Source organism: Quercus lobata, chromosome 5 (genome assembly GCF_001633185.2).
Source record: "Quercus lobata isolate SW786 chromosome 5, ValleyOak3.0 Primary Assembly, whole genome shotgun sequence".
NCBI lineage: Eukaryota > Viridiplantae > Streptophyta > Magnoliopsida > Fagales > Fagaceae > Quercus > Quercus lobata.
Window position 1 is genome coordinate 46,953,212 of NC_044908.1, and position 23,116 is coordinate 46,976,327.

At 31.9% G+C, this 23,116-nt stretch overlaps 2 protein-coding genes across 2 annotated transcripts; one reads left to right on the top strand and one right to left on the bottom strand.

The window, feature by feature from the left end:
- Positions 1-2,055: 2,055 nt before the first annotated feature.
- On the bottom strand, positions 2,056-2,493 carry LOC115990577. The gene has a single exon (XM_031114392.1). The coding sequence runs from the start codon at positions 2,491-2,493 to the stop codon at positions 2,056-2,058; it is 438 nt and encodes a 145-aa protein (XP_030970252.1).
- A 15,587-nt stretch (positions 2,494-18,080) lies between these two features.
- LOC115992996 (heavy metal-associated isoprenylated plant protein 28-like) lies at positions 18,081-20,270 on the top strand. Its single transcript, XM_031117258.1, has 3 exons — positions 18,081-18,141; positions 18,814-18,889; positions 19,709-20,270. The coding sequence occupies exons 1-3, from the start codon at positions 18,136-18,138 to the stop codon at positions 20,086-20,088; spliced, it is 462 nt and encodes a 153-aa protein (XP_030973118.1). The 5' UTR covers positions 18,081-18,135; the 3' UTR covers positions 20,089-20,270.
- Positions 20,271-23,116: the final 2,846 nt, after the last annotated feature.

The window sequence follows — 23,116 nt, forward strand, 5'->3', positions numbered from 1 at the left end:
TGTACTTTTCTAAAGCACAGGTGACATATAAAATATTATGTTTAAAATTTCTATGACCAGATTATTTTGATGTTGACCATTGATAATTGTTTTCAATTTACTATATAAAATTTTAAGAATTGAAATAACTTAGGCACTTATCAATAATAAGAAAAAGAATTGAAATAACTTAGTTAAAATTTGAACTTACAAACATTATACAATTGCACTTACCTAAATAGGTAGAATATACAAATTTTGAGTGTTATTATTTTTTAATTATATGTTACGAATATTTCTATTAGAAGTTATGAGATATAATATTTGAAAATTTTGCACTTTACTTCAATCAAGCGCGCACTTGTGCTTTGTGCCTAGGCTCCAAGATTCCTATGCACTTGATGCTTTTATAAACTTCATTTTACTCCATTCTTCAGTTTGAAATTAATTGAGTCTCTTTGATGGTTGTCTAGTTCTTCTTTGAGTGGACTTGATGTGTTTCCAACTCTAATACTTGATGTGAAGTATTTCTGGCTCAGATTTGAGTTGAAAGACTAGTTTATAGGGGTGCACTTCTGCATTTATGTAACCAAATCCTTGTTCGATTTGTTTTAGTTAATGTACATGTTGACAGTTAGGGAGCTTCAAGAGCTCTAGAGTTAATTTTCTTCTTTCCCTTTTTCTTTGGGTGATCCTTTAATTTTTTTTTTTTTTTTTTTTTTTTTTCTTGTTTGATTGTGGAAATGATTGTTTACTTTATAACTAGTATTATGTCTGGATTGGCTAAAATATAGAGGGGGGCCAGACCAACAACCCTTCAAGTCTTTTTAGATTCATCCTTGATGATATTTATTTTGTGAAACTTATGGGGACCTTTGAGATTGTTTTCACCTGCTCAGGTTGCCATTTGTAGACTTTAGTGACTGTTATAAAGGAAGAAGGAATGAATACTTAGCATGTCCTTTCTTTCAACTTCTTCTGGAGTCTCTACTTATCTCACCTTGAGATGCTCATCTCTGATTCCTCTCATCACCGATGTCATTTTTCTTGGGCTTTCTATTGTTACTGCTGCTCTTTCTCTCTATTCATGAGGTTTTAGTTTTTTTAAAGTTTAAGTGAGGTTTGCGGTTTGAGTAGGCTGCCACCTGAATAAGCTTCAAAGAAACTTTCAAACAAATGCTAATGAGCCTTTTATTTTTCCCTCTCTTCTTTTTAAAACTCTCTCTGCTGTTTGATAGTTGGCATCCCAGAATAAAGAAAAAAGTTGATGGATTCAAACCTTCTCAGCTGGACATGATCAGGAAATCCATTTTAGAATCTTTCTTTTAAGGAAAGAATGCTTATTCTGGTTAAAATATGAGGATAAACTACTTAGCTCGTAGGGGTGAAAAACCCTTGGATTACCCGAAAACTGGTTTTGGTGAGTGGGGTTAGTTGCCTGTAGGAGCTTGATTAATAGTGAGGATTCTTGTATAGTATGTTTTGTGATGTGCAACTAATTTGAGTGAAGTTCTCTTACGTCATGAAAAAAAAGAAAAAAAAAAATGGTTCTTCTGCATATGTGTATTATTTTCATGATTTCTAGTGCTACCCAACCCAATTTTCATTGCATAATTATTAATACCCAATGTTTATTTTCTTTAGCCCATAGGGGTGAAAAACCCTTGGATTACCCGATAACTAGTTCTGGTGGGTGGGGTCAATTGCCTGTAAGAGTTTGATTAATAGTGAGAATTCTTGTACAGTATGCTTTGTGATGTGCAACTAATCTGAGTGAAGTTCTCTTACGTCATGAAAAAGAAAAAAAAATGGTTCTTTTGCGTGTGTATTATTTTCATGATTTCTAGTGCTACCCAACCCAATTTTCACTGCATAATTATCAATGCCCAATGTTTATTTTCTTTTAATATACCACATTTTGAAACTTCAGTAAAAACAAGATCTTGGTAATATAGTTTTACAGAGGAAAGGAAGGAAAAAGAGTTGCCTACAAGGAAATTCAAGAAGTAGGCCATTTTTTCTAGCGAAGAAAAAAAAAAAGTAGACCATTTCTTACTGTTTTAGCAACCAACTAGACTATGAACTGCTTGATAGTTGATGTTTATTACCTGCCATCAGCAAATGTCTCGAGTGGAAAAGTTTTGATGATGCCACGAGGCTCACGAATTGAATTTTTCTGGTGGGTGGGTCGTCAACACTTATTTGGCTAACTGGAGGCCACAGCATGAGCTCCTTAGCATTGACTCCCTTTAACTTCTTGATCCGCTTCTTCTCAACATAACCAGTCATTTCAGTATAGTAACTCATGAGCTTGCTGATCATTTTGAAATTGTGTTTGAGTTTCTTCTTCTGCAGGATCCACATGTACCCAGTGCTCCTCACAAAACCAACTTCAATCACGTCAGCAAGAGGGAGAAGTCCCTGAGGAAGTCCAAACTCTTCAAGGAAAGACACTGCCATTTGCATCCCATCTTGATGGTCCTTCTTGATGATTGCTTCTTCCTTCTCTGCCATGGCTGATGGAAATACCAATTACCTAAATTTGCTTATTTGATATGGCTACTTTGAGGTTAGGTGTTAATTTATATTGATATACTACATGCTTGAGACAAATAGAATGAAGAAACCAAGATGATCACAATTATATTGACCACCAAACTTATGGTTTGCCACTTTTAATTTTAAGTAGCATTTTGTTAATGTCTCAATTGTGATTATTTTGGCACATTTAATTTTCTGATGTATGCATTAGAAGCCTCATATGTGAAATTGGTACCTTGCTATTTCTTTTTAACAAGCAGTAATATGAGACTAAACTAAAGAGATATCAGTATGCGCTAGAAGCCTCATTGTATTGACCACCAAACTTATGGTTTGCCACCTTTAAGTAGCATTTTGTTAATGTCTCAATTGCGATTATTTTGGCACATTTAATTTCTGATCAGTATGCACTGGAAGCAGTAATATGAGACTAAAATAAAGAGATTGGTACCTTGGTATTTCTTTTTAACAAGCAGTAATATGAGACTAAACTAAAGAGATAGCCCTCCCTCACCAAAACTCCCCTGCACCCATGGTTTGCTTACAGTCAATATTAAATTTAATGTGGCTGGAAGTGAAAAGTGATAATGACCTTCCTCACTATTCAATCACGGTAGATGTGTTTTTATTCCATATTTTTGATTAGGATGAGAATTAACAACCTGTACTGGAAGATCTTCAAATTTTTCCTTGTAGCACTTTTTATTCGCAATTTCTATACATTAGCCCATTCAATATTAAAGCATCCTCTCCTCCATAATCTTGCGATCTCCAATTTTCTTGTTGACCCAATTTTGTGCCTCGTTATTAGTTCAGGTTCACTGTTGAGTAGTTTGAGTTTGTGGATTTATGTTCTGTTTGGTTGCTGAGAAAATGAGAGTGAAGAAGAATAGAAATTGGAGATTCTGGAATATTTTGGGCAATGTTGGTTTTAATCTAAAATATGAAGCATAACTATAAGCTTTATAAGTGTCAAATGGATAGGGAGATTCGTATTTTCTTTCATTTTTCAACAGCTTCTTAGAAACCAAATGGGGTGTTTGAAGTTTTTGGCTTGGTTTCATTACATTCTTGTTGGTTTGATAAGCTTTTGATTTAATAGATTTTTGCTTAATTTTAAAATTTGCAATTACACTAGCAGTGCTCTTTTCTTAGCTTCAAGAACAGCTTGAAGTAGAGGTCTAAGGCCTATATAGATGCATCTTTTGCATTTACGTGGTTTGGATGTGTTTTCATGTGGGTACTGACAAAACCTGAATATGTTTTTGTGGATGAATAGCAAGTGCCCATAATTAAGGGTTGAAATTGAAAATGTTTTCCAATCTTCCAAAATGTGTATGAATGGCAAGTACCCATAATTGAGGATTGAAATTGAAAATATTTTCCAATTTTCCAAATCCAATAGCTTTCATATTATATTGTTCTATAGAATTAATGAATTATTGCATTATGGTCAATGTACATATTTGGGCAGCTAGAAACTTAGAAGCATGGATGGATACTTAGTACTGGTCAGGGTATGGTAGGTTGCTGAGGAAATAAGAGGGAAAGAGATGAATTATGAAATTGGCAGTGTTATGGTCACTTTCAAGTGAAATGTGAATATATAAAGCTCCTGTTTAGGCTGACAAACAATTCATGCTTTTTAACTAATGATGGTGAGAGGAACTTAGCTGGGGAGGTTAAAAATGAGGCTGTTATATTATTGTATTATGCTGGAACGGATTCAGAAGTAACATATATAATGAAATTCATACTTCTAATTTCAGGGTCATGGTTTCAGATTTCTAATATTTCCTATTCAGAAGTATTGGATCCTCAAGAAGCAGTCAAGGGTCCCTAATTGAGGTCCATATTCACAATTTTTCTTCCTCTCATCAACAGTTATGTATGTTCATTTGAAGATAAAAGATAAACTACATGATAATTACATTAAGGAGATATTGAATTTGCTCACTGTTTCTGAGCTACATTATATTTTGTGCAAGCTTAAGAAGGTCTGCTGGTGTGGGAATCAGACTCTGAAGGAGTTGTATCCAGAGTTGTTTGCATGCTCTTTAGTTAGTGAGTCTTCAATTTCCTCAATGTTGGTTGAGCAACCAACTGTGGTAGTATGGAGCTGGGACATTTGTTTTCATTGAGACATAAATGATTGGGAGTTGGAGTCGGTGAATTCCTTTTTCAATCTTCTATAGTCCAATATTCCCAGGAGTGAGGGTGGTGACAGACTGACATTCATTTGTACTACAGTTTTTTACATGGTGTTAGTGATATTTCCTTCCAATGGAAGATAATTTGATGTGTTAAGGCTCCACTGATGGTTTAGTTCTTCATATGGACAACTGTGTGGGGGTAAGATCCTTATGATAATCTCATGAAGAGAGGCTTCATGTTAGTTGGTTGGTGCTGTATGTGCTGGTGCAGCAGGGAGTCAGTGGATCATCTAATGATTCATTGCTCAGTTGCTCGTACATTGTAGAGTCATAATTTTAGTTCTTTTGGGATACAATGAGTGTTATTGAGGACGGTCATGGATCTCTTGTTTGGGTGATGGAGTTGGTTAGGGAAACATCTTCGGATGACTGGAATTTAGTCCCCTTTTGTCTGATGTGGATCTTGTGGAGGGACTGTAACCAATGTACTTTTTGAGGACATTGGATGTTTGTTGACTTAATTGCACTCTTTGTTGATTAGGACATTGTTTGGCTGGTTTTGAGCCTGGGGAATTACCCATAGTATTTCCATTGTTAAGTTTGAGGAGTCATTATACTTCTGTACATGATTAGTTATTTTTGTAATTTTTTAGGCTTCTTTGTGCTCTCACGAAGTAGTCTTTTTAATAAAAATATTCTTACTTATCAAGAAAAAAAAAAAAAAAAAGCATGAGAAGGTTTGCATTTATTGACATTTCTACTAGAATTATCTCATTTTGACTCAATTAATGTTGCTCCATTGTTTTAGTGCGTCTTGTGGTGGGAAGATTACTATGGTATGAATATGTTAAGAATGTATATGCTGTGCACATGTTTCTCTGGCATGCATCATCTGTCTGCTTCAGATTTTATTCTGGACTACGTTCAAGAATTTTGCATGTTTTCAATATAATTTACAGAAATTTTTAGTTAAAATAATCTATTCCCTTAATAAATGAGAGTAAAAGTTATCATAATCTGATAAAATTTATGTCTTAGAAGGAAAATGAAATAGCTTTTAATTTTGGACTCTTTAACTGCAACCTCTATTTGATCTGAATTGTGCTCTATTGCAATTTTTATTAGTTATCTGATGGATCTTCTATTCAAAGCTTTTTTTGAGGCTTCAGAACTGTAATTATTGTAGAAGAAAGTCGGATCTTCTTGAATCTCTTCTCCTTTCATTTGTAAATGGATTATGGTATAAATATGAAAATTCAGCAACATGTTCAATTTAGTTGGTTATGCCAGTGAGCATATATAACATTCAGCTTTTCCTGTTCATATAATTTGCAAAAATTTTAGAATGGGTTCATTTTGTCTATAATTAATGTGGCATGGCTCACTGTGGATGCTGGTGCAGAATCTCCCAGGTTTTCACAGGAAGACCTTTATGGCTAAAAATGATGAAAAGGCAGGAAGGGCCTTTATGGCTAAAAATGATAGGATGAGAAAGCTTTGGTTGGAGAAATTTTTCAACAAATCCTTCTAATTTGAAGTTGCTGGATACGTTGTGTGAAACATATTAGTGGTACCATGGTATTGTTTAGGTTATTAATAATTATGGAACACTGATTGACATATTTTGGAGTTATTATGGAATAATGTTATATTTTGGATTCATTAGTATTTTGATAATGTTATATTTTGTCCAGATATATTTTGCAGGTTCTGCTGTATTGGTTGAGAAATATTCTGCAGGTTCCTTCATTTTGAAATAGGCCATTAAGGACAAGATACTCTCCTTGGATTACCTGAACTATCAGGTTGAAATATTGATTGCTGATTCTGAGCTGTCATTTAACAATGGGGTGATTGTTAAATGAAAATACTAACAGATACTCTCTCTCTCTTTCTTCATTACTACTGCTTTATTAATTTTTGTAGGTCATTGAGTTGGTTGCAGAAAATTTTCACAGATTGTGGTTTTGGTGATTTGGCACTTGCCTTCTACAAAAGTAGTAGAAGGAAACCTTTATGGAGGGGCTTGTACCTGGAATGGACTGCCTTTACCAAGCAACAATTATATTGAGTTGAATTCTGCTGGTTCATGGTCTGTAGACTGTAGAGTTAGTATTGAATACTTTATGGTGTAGGGGGTGAAGGTTGAAACTGGAATGGAATGATTGAAGTAGTTTGACTTAAGGGTGGGAGTCAAAACTCAGGGATTTTAACTTTTCCCTTCCGTCTTCTCTTATCTTACCAAAGCAGTAGAAATAAACATTGTTCCAGAGGCTACATGTATTGGAATTATGCCAAAGTGATGATTTTGCTAAGTTCATCACGCAGAATAGCAGCTTAACTCTGCCACTTCTGCCTTTAATCTGGGGAAATCGGGGTTTGGGTTTGATATAGAAAGGGCTAGAGGCAATTACAGTTTGCTAGTGGAAATTATCCATAATAAAATTAAGATTTTAATTGACTTATAATTAATTCACAGATCTGATTTAATATAATCTTTAGATTGATGAGAAAGAGAAAGATTAAAGGGGCAAGTCAGAGTAATAGAGAGTGGTAAGGAAATCATATGATACCTTGAGCTGTCAATTCTCAATAATCTATCTACCACATACAGTCAATTACCTTGGAGGTTTATTGGACCAAATAGTCTCATTGAATTGAGTAGGGGCCAAAAGACTAGGTTTGGGGTACAATTGTGCATAATTCTTCTCTGACCAGCCCATTGCTACAGCATCAATTGAGCTGAACTATTCATTTTTTATAAGTATAGAATTTATCCAGCCAACTCCAACTTCTTTTTGTTATACCACTCAAATAAAAAATGTGGCTGGAATTATGATGATGCAAGGATACAACAGTTAATGGTCATTTTGTGGTCATTGTTTTGATTGTATGATACAGCCTGGATGCTAGCCTGAAACTTACACATTTTTGCCTAAATCAATGAATATATATATATTCATTGAAAGGTTTATTAGCGATATGCTTAATATAATTGTGTGCTTGTCTCCTTGTTTTGATCAGTTGCTTATTGCACAAAATTTTGTGCACTAGAAGTTTTCTCTACACAGCTTTCTACAACAAAAGAAGTTTACAAGATGATTTACAAGCTTCAGCTAAAGCTCAAAGAAGTGGTACTATAAGTAGATTAACCTTTTTAACCATTGGTGATGTCTCAGTACAATTTATTATAGTATCCCTTAAACGATCATAATAAATGTTATTCATTATTTTGAACTTGTATAAGTAGATTCAACCTTAGCCATTGGTGGTGATGTCTTAGTACAATTTTAAATTTTTACCCTTTTTTTTTTTCATTTTACGTTGTGCCAAACACTGGAAAATATTTTACACAATATTTTCATATATACTGCCAAACACTGTAAAATGAAAATATTTTCCTGCAAATATTTTACAGGTAAAATATTTTACCTTTGCAAATATTTTACATCAAAACAAACAGAGCGTAACTTATAGAAAATGCAGAACTCCTTCTGTAAAAAGTTCTGGCTGTTTTAGAATATAATCAGCTAAACTTTGTTCTTAGAATCCATGTATTCTTTCTGCTTTTTGGTACATATGAACACAGGATTTGCACAAAGGCAAAATGTTAGGTGGAGAAGATGGTGAAAAGTAATCATGTGCCCAACTCTTAATGATTTAGTTAGGCTCTGTTATGTGGTGTAGAATAGAATGGAATAATGGGTCGTTATTTTGGAAACTTGGGAGGGAACGTGGATAAGTCACATGATAGTGGTGTTGTACAAATAGTTATACTCATGTATTTGAGATTGGGATGCAATGTTTAGCTACTAACCTTTTTTTTTTTTATACGTACAATGTTTAGCTACTAACTAGTCAAATGATCTTATTTTTTGAATTGAACTCATACAAATAAGACTTTCACCTTTAAAATAGTTCCAGGACTTACCAAAGGAAAGAAACTTCAATTGTGTGCTTTCCTTCATTAACAAACACAGCATCAAACTCAAGTTTTTATTTTTACTTTTGGAGGGTTCCATTTCATAAAGGATGACAGCAATTGAAGAAATGGCATTAATATATGTTCTTTGTTGATACTGGAACTCTTACCCTGAATCGTCTGGGTGTTGAATCAGAACCTTATTAAGGTAACAAAGCTGACTCCAAGACTCTTTTCAATCCTACAATTAGTTTGTACAATAGACCTATAGTTATCTGCACATAGAACATCATGATGACAACTTTATGTTTATGTTTATTCTTACATGTTTTTGCCATTGAATCCAGTTTGAAAATTTCCCAAAAATTTGGTTAACTAGACAGATGTTAATGATTTAGTATGTTGGACAGTTGAGTTGAGTACACAAGTTGTTTACCTTCTCATAAGAGCTTTCATTTTTACTAATTGATAGGCACTCTGTTACCCAATTTTAAGTGGTAATCATGCATGAAATTATTTTCCTTTTTATTGAATTCATTTTACATGTCTTTTAGTTTTTAATTCTGTTCTGGTGTTTTTTTTTTTTTTTTTTTTTTTTTTTTTTTTTGTGTGGTGATTTTTATAGATTTTCCTTTTGATTTATGGTTTTATTTTCAACTTTTGCAAAGTTTATGATATTTGGTTTGGTTTCTTTAGGTCAATCAAAACCAGGAATTTCTCAATACAATATAAGCTTTTGAAATTTTTTAGTTCTGAGTCTTCCGACTTTATAAGTATGGTTGAGGGGAGGAGAAAAAGAATATGCTAGATGAAGATTATAGTGTTACAAGCAAGATTGGACGTGATTGAGTGTGGTTAATAGGTGCTGTTTATGCTATTGTGATGGGGAATCAATAGATCACCTTCTTCTTCACATTAAGTTTTCTCACGCCTTATGGTGTGAAGCTTTTGCAGTGTTTGGGATCCAGTGGGTAATGCCGAGATCAATCAGCTCTTTTTTCTTTATGTGGAGAAACTGGTTTGGAAAGTATCTTTCAATCATTTGGAATATGGTCCTAGCATGTTTAATGTGGTTAGTTTGGCAAGAACGCAATACCTGCATTTTTGAAGACAAGGAGAGAACATTAGATTATCAAAAATCTCTCCTCTTTGGTACTCTGTTTCATTGGGCTCGTATTTGGGGGTGTACGAATTGTATTTCTTTATCTGAATTTTTAGTCTCTATTCCCTTTAGTTCATAATTATATTGTATTTGTTTCTTGTTCAGAGTGTTCACCATCATGAACATAATATTCAATTTCTTTTCAATAAAAGTCTTATTACCTATCCAAAAAAAAGTAAAGTTTTGTATACATTGTTTGGGGTTTTTGATCCCTATTTGTAACAAAGTTAACAAATTCTTGTCTAAGTAATTAGTTAGATTAATTATGCTTTAGATTTGAATTGAATAACATCACACAAACATGGATCACACATAAACAACCAAAATGATGATCCATGAAAACTGATGAAACAAACTATTTCATAGTTAAAACTTAAAACCTAGGCGATTTAACCGTCAATTCTCAAGGTAACAAATCCACTAGAATAGAATTGAAGTTTGTATAAAAGATTTAACCATAAATCTAATGCTACCTCATGTAGTACTTGTTGCACATGAACTCTTCCCTCATGACTTCAAGAACACCTTTCAAATATTTGTACTAGTAACTTGGATGTAAATTGGATGTCACCAGATCTTTTGAATGAACATAGGTCTTTGGTTAATGCTTGAAGAGAGTGGAAAATTCCAAATTTGTGTCCATTAATGCTTCAAAAGAGTTTGAAAAATTCTAGATCTATGTACAATTCACTACTCTCTTGTAGTCAAGGAAAATATGCTCTAGGGCTTGCCTATATAGTGAACTTGATATGCAAGTGCCCTAGATCAAACCGCTGACAGAAAATGCTGAGAATCCAAATTGCATAATTCTCAATCGGTTGAGATATGTAGTTCAACCGGTCGACTTAAGTAACTCTCGACATAGTTGTCAATATTGTACGACACACGATACGTATCATATGTAAAAAGTTCTATATCATATCAACATATCATAAGTGCTCATAAATCGTACGATGCAGTATGTGTATCGTATGAATCATGTCGAATCGTACGATACATAGACAAATGCTTTAAAATGAGATTTTTTATTAAAATTTATACTTTTATTTTAATCTAACAAGTTGTTAGACTTGTTTTAAATACAAAATCATTAGGTTACTTAATTTAACCTAATAAAATAACAAATTCCTAAGGTTTTTTTTTTCCCTCTCTTTCTTCTATAAAATTTGGACTACACAGTACACACTTACAATTTACTCTAATATTTACAAATTTATTTTCTATACTATGAGTAAGATATTAATTGAAAATATAATTATTTTTATTTATTTTTTTCATTATTATTATAAGTCCAAGAAACTAGAATGCCAAGAAGAATTTTTTTATTGTTATTATTAAAATAAAAAGAACAAGAAGAGATAGTAAATGTTAATGAAGAAATAAATCTACAAAATAATAAACGTGATGATAGCATTGACTTAGATGGGTTGATTAACCAATATGATGAATATGATGAAAATAAATTAATATTTGGGTCATTTGTAATATATTATCACTTTTGAATTTAAGCAATTTGAATGTATATGTTATAAACACGTGCTAGTTTGATTTATTTAGTTAGCTTGTTAAATATTATTATATAAGTGATGAATAAATTAGTCATTGGTTGAATATATTCAAAATTTATAATGAATATATCCTTTATATATGTATATCTATAATTTTTTATAGATTTTATAAAGTGTTTGTGTATCGTATGATACACGATACGATATGATATATGATACATAAAAATAAAAAACCAATTCATGATATGATTCACGTTTTGACAACTACGATTCTCGATAAGTTGATTTAGTGTCGAAACCTTGTGTAATAGCAGTCTAGTTTCTATTTTTTTGAGTCTTTCACTGTTCTAACCTTGAATTACCTTGTTCAATAACTAACCTCAATACCAATTTAAGAGACAATTTAGATTCTAATTGTTACAATTGTTTATGGTTTGCCAACCTAAAAGATGGACCTAACATACACCTACTATTGGGAATGAAATTTTTTGTCACATGCATTTGCTTTTTTAATTCAATCTCTCTTCTTCTTCATCTTTCTTTCTTTTTATTTTATGATATTGGCCCCAACCACCTACTGCTTCTTTGCTTCTACTCTTCCTGTCATTGCCTTTAGTGAGCAACCATGCGTCAACAACCTTTATTTATTTTTGGTTGATGTGAAGATAAGCGATAAGATTTACAACATCACTATGAAGTTACTTTTTGATTTTTGGTTGAAGTAATAAATGTTTTCTGAGGTAATTTTTATTTAAGTGTCAACAAAGTTTTCAAAAGTTAGTGTGCACTTTGTAAGAGTAGTCAGGGAAAAAATATATCGTAATAGTAGTCATTAGACCGTTGATTTTTTTTTTTTTAAGAGGAATTAGACCGTTGATATTGAACTCCCAACCCAATTTCCTGCAGAAGTCCTAGTTCTAGTGACTGAAGTTAATATTAGAAAAAGTTTCTCAAAAAAGTTAATATTAGAAATGTTATGCAAACAGCCAATATTAAGCATACATATGCCATTACATATATGCTCATTGCTTAGTTTATTCATTTTCTCTTGACTTTCGCTAGCACCTCAAAGTCTTGTGTTTTAACTGATATATTTAAAGCTTTTTCCACCAGAAATGTGTTTATATAATATAGTTAACTATCACATCAGATCTAGGTATATCCTAATGCATCAAGACATGATAGTACAGAATATGCTGATTTCCCTAGCATGCTATTCATGCCTAATACCTACGCTAGTTGAAGCTTAATAGAATATCTTTTTTTGGTGAAAACTTAATAGAATATCTCTCAACATATGAACAAAGCCTCTTTAAAGTCTAAATACGCCCTTAAATTTTGGAGGAGTCATTTAATTTTACACCTTTAATTTTTAGAAATAGATTGTTCACCTTGAAGTTATATTTTTTTTGCATCAGTAACTTCTTTGTGGCTCCATTTATATTTTTGGTTAAATGTCATATAAATTTGTCACACGTGTTTAATTTGTCTAATAAAATAATGTCACGTCATTTTCATTATGTTACATCAATAAATTATTTAAAATTCTTTAAGCTACAAAAATGATGTGTGATGAAAATAATATGACATCATTTTATTGGAGGAACTAAACATTCGTGGCAAGTTTATATGACATTTAATTGAAAATATAGATGGAAGAGCTGCTAATACAAACCAAACATAATTTTAGCGTAAAATCTAAACTTTGAAATTTTATGAAGTAAAATCCAAAGACTTCTAAATTTAAGAAGTGTAATTTACACTTTAGCCTAAAATAAAATAACTCAACAAATCCGGGTTAAGAATTGGTTTAATAATTTGATTTTGCTATAAAAAATTGTAAATCAATCTTATTTTATTTCTTTTTCTGCACAACCAAAGAAACATTCTCCATAGAATTGTAAAACTAAGTGTCCGTTTGGCAAAAATTATTTTTGCCAACTTATTTTACTATTTAACTTATTTTTGCTATTATTCATGAGTCTCACTACACTTTTCGGTGTTATTCATGGGTCTCACTGTACTATTTCAGCTAACTTTTAGCTTTATCTACCCTACTTTCAGTAAAAAAAATTTCAGTTTTCAGTTTTATCTATAATACTTTTAGTAAAAAGTATTGTAAATAAAACTAAAAGTTAGTTGAAATAGTATAGTGAGATTTATGAATAGTACCAAAAAGTACGATGAGATTCATAAATAATAACAAAAATAAACTAAATAGTAAAAAAAAGTTGATTTTTTAAGTCAATATCAAACACACACCAAATACCATGATTCCACGCTTTTTGATGGTGCAATCCCCAATTCCAATTCATTGGTGGCGTTTGGATTTCCGCTCCTAAAAAGTTTTAAGAACAAACACTATATTTGTTATTTGATCCTTAAAAGTTTTGTTCGATATTTCAATTTCGTCCTAAGAGTTTAAAAATTAACAATCAATAAAAGGTGCCTACTCTAAAATGGATGCGGACCTGATCTGTCGACATTGGGCATATTTTCCAAAAGAAAAATATGTTTTGATGACTTAAAAAATTACATGGGATGAGCCTAGCTAGAGTGAAAGTTCCTCACCATTGGACCAACTGACACTATGATAGGATGATGTTACGTGGTACCAAATTTCAAACACTGAAATTCTAAATCCTCTTGTAAAAGAGGATAGGTGGTCCAAACCAAATAGCAATGCTACGTATACCCCCCAAAAAAAAAAAAAAAAAATCGTAGTTTTCAGTTAGTTCAACTGGTAAAGTCCTTGATGGTTGAATAAGAGATCTAGGGTTCAATCCCGTCTATACCAAAAATTCGATTAGTGTCTTGGTCTGATAATAAAGAGCTATCATCAAGAATGGATACCATAAGTCACCTTCCTCTTGCGCACGTATTTAGCCCAATATCTGAGACAATTGAAAAGAAGAAGATAGTCTCTCTCATTTTCAATGTGGGATTAAACATTTTCACTAATTTCAATGTGGGATTAAATATTTTCACTAACTTCTCATCTTCCATATTAACTCCTGTATCTTTACATTTATGTTGTAATATTTATTCATTTTGATTATTTAATATTAAAATCCTCCAACACACCCAAAAAAAAAAAAACCCTTGCCAACCTTTTGTGTAATTCTCTCTCTCTCTCTCTGATTCGTTGTGTCAAAGGCTCTACCCATTTTTAATTTTCCTAAAACCTTCTCTCACTTTCTCTTTTCTCTTATGTGCTCTCCGCCTCTCCCTAATAATGGATCTCTTTCTTCTCTCTCTCTCTCTTCTAAATTGTGATAAATGTTTTGATCCATAAAAGCAAGAAGTACTAACATGTGTAAAGAGTGAGTAGAACATGAGGCCTTAACTTTTGATGATAAAAAAATGGTCTTATCAATGAGTGCCCTTAGGGTGCATTTGTTAATAGATCATTTTCTGAAATTTTTAATACCACTTTCATGAAAAATATAAAAGACTGTCAAAAAAATTAATTACTTTTTTTTCCCATAAAAAGATTCTAAAAATAGTTCATAAGCTAATGTGCTTAGGGCACCCGTTAACTTTTTTCATAAAATGTAATAAACGTGTGGCTATAGTTTATATCTAATTTATTTAATTAAAAAAAAAAGGTGTAATTTGTAGAGGGAGCTATTGGGAACATAAGTACAAAACAATTTTGTAATTGGTGTTGTATCATGTATGTTTGACTTGACCAATCACTAAAAAATTATACTCTATAACTTTCTTCTTCTTTTTTGCTTTCTTTATTGTAGCATTTAGTTTTGATGTTTTAAATAATATTATCTATTTCAACAAAGTTTTTTCTTTTTTGCTTTCTTATTGTAGTTAGTCGTTTAGTTTTGATGTCTTAAACAATAGTAATACTATTTCCACAATATTTTTCACAACTTCACAATAAATCTTATATGGAAAAGTTTAAATAGTTCTAATCTAGTTTATTATTGACATCACTTTTTAAGTCACCAAGAACAAATTGCTTTCTAGAATTTGTTGTGAAAATATTGTGAATTCAACATTACTTTTTATATATAAAAAAATTAACATTAATTTTGTTGAGACATTGTTGTATCAATAAATTATTAAGATTAATATTATTGTGATTTGTGAGGCACTTTTTTTTTTTTTTAGCTTTTTGTTTGGGACTATTTTTTGGTACAAAAGATTTATAAGATAGGAAAATAATAAAGCATCCTAAAATTAAATAAATAAATAATGGAATGAAAACTAAAAAAAAAAAAAAAAAAGGAACGAAAATTTAGAATATAGAACGAAGTATCACAACTTTAAAAATCAAGAAATTATTTTAATTGTTATGTAGATATAAGATGAATCCTTATAAGTGATATACTTTTTTTGATTTGTAGATCATGGAAAAGTCACTTACAATGTTTAATTCTTTTATTAAAAAAATACAAATAATTTAGAAGCTAATAGTGAAGATTTTAGTGTTGCCAACCTCTAATGTTTTAATTTCTAAAAATAATCGAACAAAATTTTGAAAAGACACCATCAATAAAATTCAACGTAACAAGCTTAAACTTGGCCCCCTAGGTTAGAATTCTGAGTCCGTTTCTATGACTGATATAATTTTTTAAATTACCTACTATTAACAATTCGCCACATCAATAATTGTAAAAAATTTTATCAAATTTTTTTATATCTATAGACATTTTCCAAACCAAAACTACAATACACGTCTGCTGGTTTGATAGCGAGTACTTATAATCCACTTTTGGTTGCTTGCATGTAGCTTTTTAAGCTATCTAGACTTTTATTATTATTATTATTATTATTATTATTATTATTATTATTATTAATGATGTGCTCATTTAGATGACCCATCAGCCTCTAATTAACATATGAATGAAATTAAATTCAAAGATTCAATAGCTGGTTTTAGACTTTAGGAATGAAATTAAAAAATATAAAATATAAAATTTAAGGACTAAATATGATTTTTGGCCAATCAATTTTTTTTTCTTTCCCTTGGTAATTACACTACTCATGCAACCATGGATACAAGAGGCATTATCTCTCCTAGGGAGTTGACTTCTTGCCTCTGTCTAGGGAATTTTTGTTATGGATAAGTGAAGTTCATCTCATATGAGACGTTATATGTCAGTATTACACCAATTAATACATATCACCTCCTTTTTAAAATGATTAAGAGTGAGACAAATTCCATCTTTTTTTCTTCTTTTATAAGTATATTCCCCGGCAATAAAATTAGGCTTTTCAAAAATTTTGTTTTTTGTTTTGAAAAAAAAAAAAAAAACCTTAATTGTTCAACTCTTTAACTACTTACAACTGCTTGTGCAGCTAACTTGAATTGCAAGTAAGGTCAACCTTTACCTAACTTATTTTTTGAGGGGAAACCTTTTCCAAACTTGGCATTATTTTGTTTGTAAATACTACAAAACAATAGCAATTCTATAGTTGTGAACCTGGGCAGTGAGTACTTCTCGATCTTGTAAAATTTTTAGTTATTTATTAAACAACACGTACTCCAACTTATCCTCTAAGATCTAAACTCCCATTGGAAATTACCATGAAAAGTTTTGTACTTCTATTGTACGAACTGTTTGTTTAATTGAGTAAATTGTACGAACTTATATATATATATATATATATATATATAGACAAAATTTAGAGAAAATCCAATTAGATTCTACTATTGAAGTTCAATTTTGTGTTATATATCCTAAATTATTTATTTTTAAAGAGAGTTTTATTTCTTAATTTGGAGTCAAATATTGTGAGATCACATCATAAATATTCATCCAAGTGAGTTATTATGTACAAAAATTAACTAAAGAGTCTAGAATTAATGAACATAATTTTTTTTTTTTTTAAATGGACAATTTGCATTTTCTACTTAATAATATTCTTACAAAACTTTTTAAAGAGTTAAAAAATATAAGAAATATTATCAATAATATTTAAATTATATATGTAAAAATGATACCATGCATCTTAATGTATATTTTTTAAATATATCCATGCATATGCGTGAGATTACAAGATAGTTAATATAATTAATAAGACTTCAATGTATTACTTTCATTTCAACAAGTCTATCTTGCCATCCAAGCTTTCACATTGGCAGACCGTCATGGAAATTTTATGCGTGTGTGACATAGTCCTTGAAATAAAGAAAATTATTTTATTTGTTACAGACTTGTTTGTATGTATTGCATATTTCTTTAAAAAATTTATTTATCTATTTACACGTACCCTTAAGTTATTGGATGCTGTTTTTGGAATTTCATTCGGAGCATCTTTTGAACAAGGTGATGAGATTGAAGATACAGCAGTGTCAGACCAAAAAAATACAGAGACCTAAACATGTATTTAATAATTAAGATGAACACAAAGTTTCCAAGGCAATGACATTAACATGTATTTAATAATTATGATGATGAAAGTGATGACGATGACAAGATGACGATTAACTCTCCTATTGAAAATCATTGCAATTTTTAATTTTTATTTATGTGTTTCCCATTGTATATTTGACCCCAATTGAGTCTTCAACTAAGGAATATTTTACTTGCAAATCAAGATAGCTTTTGAGAAAGCTTCCATTCAAATTTCTAAGCATCTGCAATGCACTTTCCAATAGTCTCCGGGCAAAGTTTTATCACATTGAAGCAAGTTGTAGAAAAGAAATAAAAGATCTATCATCTATTGTGGGGACTGCTTACTCAGTAAAATATTCTTTCTTATCCCCCTTTGTTTCCGAAAGATGCTCCTAGCTGGCTAGCTCTCTATATATTGACTGTAATCTCATTCATTTCTTTTCATTCTTAGAGTCTCACATATATTCATATATTTCAGCAAGGAAAGTCTTAAGAATTCTGAAATCCCAACATGTCGGTAAGAAATTTCTCTTAGTACCCTCTTTCTCTGTATGTGGTTTCGACATGTCTTTGTATGTAAGTTAATTTCCATGCACGTAAAAAATCTCATTGTCCCACAATAAGATACTCTTAACAGGATTGCTTGAATAGGTTGATGTAGATGGGCTGTCTGTACTGTCTGGATTAGTTTTTTCACTAAGTAAAAGTTGCGTACACTTATACCTAAGGAAAAAAAAAAAAGAGAGTTTTAAAAAACAGTATATATACAAATAAGTTAAACTAAATCGGTGCACTAGTTTGCAGCTCTTTTTCTACGCGTTCATCTTTTAATGTATGTTCTTATTTTTAGTTTGTTTCTGTTGAATAAAACTTCACTCATCCTTAAAAGAAAAGGACTTCTATTAATCTAAATCAGTGTACGATTCTGCACTTCATGGGATTAGCTAGAAATCAAAATCATGCAACCACAAGGCATATGTCAACGTTAAGGACCACTAAATGAGTAAAGCCAATTATGTTTCATGCTATGCAATGTCTTACGATGAATTTATGGTATAAATTAAACGAAATACGAACTTTCCTCTTTTTTTTTTTTTTTCCTGCCAAACGATGCTAAAACTAGTTGCATACACAACAAAGTCAGACATGCCTAGAGGATGGTACTAATATTTGGTTTCTTTTTTCACAGATAATAGAGATGATAGTTCACATGGACTGTGCTGGTTGTGAAAGCAAGATAAAGAAAGCTCTTAACAAACTAGATGGTATGCTAAACTGGACTTCTGTATTTATTAATTTATTTGGTTTTGTTTAGGAAAAAAAATTCCTAGATGATACAAGGTTACATCCAACGATTGATGTGGCGTTGATGGAATGTTGACATGGTAATATACGTGTAGCCAACTACAGCTCACATTCAAGCCACGTGGATGACTTGGATGTGAATAAATGTTACAACTTCCAATAATCCAACACAACAAATTCTGCAAATTTTTCCATTATATTTAAGGTGGTCGATTATGACTTATTAATGCAACATCATTTTCACTTAACATCATCATCAATATTATTTTTAATGTATTTTAATTACAATATTTTTCAAACATCCACACCAGTCACAATTTATCATCTCAATATATATTAAAACTTTTTGATAAATGTTACTTCTCTAATTTATCACCTGGATTTTTTGGAGCAAAGATGATAGAATCACTTGGATTTTTAATTGTTACATGTCATAAAACAGGTGCCACTTAGAAAACTTTGATAACCATAATTGGACTCTTGTTAGGAATTATATTATATTTATAACAAATTAACAATTCATAATATTATAAGTTTTATTAAGAAAATCAATAACATAAAGATTAAATTGAAATCAATGAAAATTTCAATTCAACACAAACACTTGCTTGTTAGAGACCCCATTAGTCAATGACTCAAATATATAGAATGGAAACACCATACCTCTTCATTATTTGGCCAATTAAGAAAATGTTAATGGGAACTTTCGGTGTCATTATCACAAGTATTCTTTTTTTCCTAAATGATTTTTTTAATAAATGGATCTGCATATATTTCAGGAGTTGATGAAGTTGATATAGACATGTCCTTGCAAAAGGTGACTGTCATGGGATGGGTAGATCAAGAGAAAGTTCTGAAGAGAGTGAGAAAAACGGGTCGGAGGGCTGAGCTGTGGCCATATCCTTATAACCCACAACATCAAAACTTTATCCAACATAATTACCAGCCGCAGCAGCAGCAGTACCATCATAAGAGCCAATCAGTAAACTATTATTCAATTCCGTCTTCCTCTTCCTACAAAAACCGCAAAAATGGCTATGATGCCCAAGACTATGGTCATTATCAAGTAGTGCCTTATAATTATTCGACAGTCGTCTATGATTCGCAGGCAAGCGCCATGTTCAGTGACGAAAATCCTCACGCTTGTGCTATAATGTAATGGCAATTGGCACAATAGATATTGTAGTGTTTATTCATGTATGTATTTTCGTCGTTTTTTTATGTACTTTTCCTGAGAATGAAAGACACTATATGCTCAATCCTTATCATGTAGCTTGAACTTTAAAAGCAACAGTTTCAAGGGAGCATTTGTATAGGTTAGTACTTGATAGGATGTAATATATGGTGTTTGTTTGGAAATTGTTTGTTTTCGATAGTTTATATGTATATTGTTTATTAAGAGATATAATTTTTGGTAACTTTTATGTTAAAGTGTTAAAAAAACTAAAATTTAATTTATTTCTACAAAAAATTAAAAACTAGATTATTTGCACCCAAAAAAAAAAAAAATTCAATAATTCCTAAATGCACACCTAATAGGATCACGATCGTACACTTAATATTATTCACATTTCCTAACTCATCTAAGACGCTCATCAAAATTTAGTTAGCATTACAAAACATGACCAAGAAAAGAAGAGTCTTAGATAACCTAATCCCATTTGGAAAGGCAAGGTTATGAAAGTAAATAAGAAATATTTGCGTGCCATGCCACATTAACGGTGGACACATGACCCAGATATCCAACCAAACCTTCCCCTAAACATGCTCCAAGACCCTAATCGTGGGATATGGCAAAGGTCATGGGGTAACGGCCAAAGTTCAATATAAACACCCGATACTACTCACGCCAAGGTAAAAGAAACCCGAACACAGTGTATGGAAAATATATCACCATTGTGATTGCTAACCTAAACATTGGAGAAGTTTTGATTGGCAACACATTGATGTCGACTCCAAGCTTTGTGTGATTTTGTTCTTGCAAGTCTTCCAAAACTCTTGTAGAAATATGATCACGAATATTTAGCATCATTATTGATCATTGTGTGTGGGAAACTTGTAGGTCATATCTACTAGTCCCTTGACACAAAGAGGTTACATGGTCTAGACCCGAACAATGGATGCCAGAAGAATCATTTGGCTTCAAAAACTCAGAGCCTTAAAAGATGCCCCTAATAGAATGGCAACTTCAGATTCTCATTGATATTGTCCAAGAGCTCACTAGGACCAGGCCAAACCAGGAACCAAAGAGAAGGCTCCTACAACAATGTCTCGATAATCATTCCCCTCCCAAGGGGGAAGAGGAAACCATTCAAAACAAGAAGTTGAAGTGAGTAGCCCAGCTGCTAGCAAGCAGCAGGAAGAGAGCCAATCTCAACCTGCTTCAAGGGTGGAGGACACTGTGGTGTCACCCAAACTAGCATGTAAGGCACCATATTTGCGAGCCATTAGCTTGCTAGATTAATGGTGGAGCACGACTTGAGATGTTCATCCAAACATATATGTTGCATGATCCAAATATGGGATATGGCAAAGATCATGGGGTACGTAATTGTCAAAGTCCTATATAAACAATTGATGCTACACATGCCAAGGTATGCCAAAAAAAAAAAAAAATCATCCAACATTATGAATACAAAATATATCACCATTATGAGTGTTAACTTCAGCATCAAAGAAGTTTTAACTAACACCATACCAGTGTCAACTCTTGTTGGGAATACACGTGTAAGTGAAGTCCTACATTAAATAATGATAAGAAAAATAAATAGTTAATATTACATGGATGAGCTAATAATACCCATAAGGCTTAAGTTTTTTGGGTCAAGTGGTATTTTTATATGTTATATTAATTACTCAGTTGGTGACTCCTCAAGGTGTTATTTCTCCAACAAGTGGTATTAAAGCTCATGGTGTGGTGCGTGGCAAAGATAACAAGATTATCGAGGTCCTTTTTGCAGTCGGAGCAAGGACAATATTACACACAAGGCAAGCCCATAAAACCCATACAAATGATCTTTGGAAAAAGGCCCAATAAAGGAGTATTGCTAATAATGCTAAATAAACACTGTAGCATGAGGCTCCTATGGACATGGATGTGCAGGGTTCCTATGAATTAGTGTGCGGGGTTAACATGTGGTTCCCATGAATGATGTATGAGAGGCCTATGGATGACATGTTGATAAAGGAATGAAAAAAGCTCATAAGGTAAAAGGGAGCAAGTGGGAATTGTCCATGTCCCATAGAGAGGTGAAAACTCACATGTAAGAGGGAGATTGTTAGGTATACACGTGTGAATAAAGTCTCACATTAAATCAAGGACGATTGCATGCTTTGACATGGGGAGGCAATGCCCACCCGCCCCCCACAAATAATTTAAAAAAAAATATTAGTATATACTCAGTACTAATTTTAGCAATTTGGTTCTATAAAGTTACACTTTGCCCCCTTTAATAATATCATTAATTCTTTTAAGAGTAAAGCTATTACAACAAACTTTTCTACAACATTATTACAAACCGTTGAAGTAGCAAATTCATATTGATTCACACTTAGCCCACTACTTACATCATTTTTTTACTTATCAATAACCATTCACCACATTAGCAATTTGTAAAAATGTTTGTAACTCTAGCATTCCTTCTTGTAAAGACCATAAAAAAATCTATAGATCTAAAATCTAAAACAAAATATATAATCCCAAAAAATTAGCACAACAACAAAAATTACCAATAGTAAATCTAAAACAAATTAAGTCTAATCAATCAATTTTATCCAAAACAAACAACCTGACCCTTTAAAAAATTTTAAATAAAATTATTTTGTTCTTACCCAGTAGCAGCATCAATGTCTCTCTCTCTCACACACACACACACACACACAAAATCTCAAGCGGCTAAGTAACAGTAGAGTTAGAGATCGAAGCAACCACACATAAGCAACAACAAAGCCACCCCCTTAACTCTAAGTCCTGGCTCTATCACTGCATTGAATAATTATGAAAAGAATAAGCGGTTAATTTAACATAATTAAACTCATATCCACTGTGCTTACACATCTTGTAGATCAAATATGTCTCTATATATTCTATTAACTACTCAACTAGTCTCCCCAATGTGTTTATCTCCTCCAACAAGTACTCCAAGCTCACTCGTTTGCAAACTTATGCAACCGTGTGATCACTGGTT

Coding starts and splice junctions, on each gene's coding strand:
- LOC115990577 (XM_031114392.1), bottom strand. CDS start 2,493: ATGGCAGAGAAGGAAGAAGCAATCATCAAGAAGGACCATCAAGATGGG.
- LOC115992996 (XM_031117258.1), top strand. Junction 18,890..19,708: donor AGCTCTTAACAAACTAGATG/GTATGCTAAACT, acceptor CATATATTTCAG/GAGTTGATGAAGTTGATATA.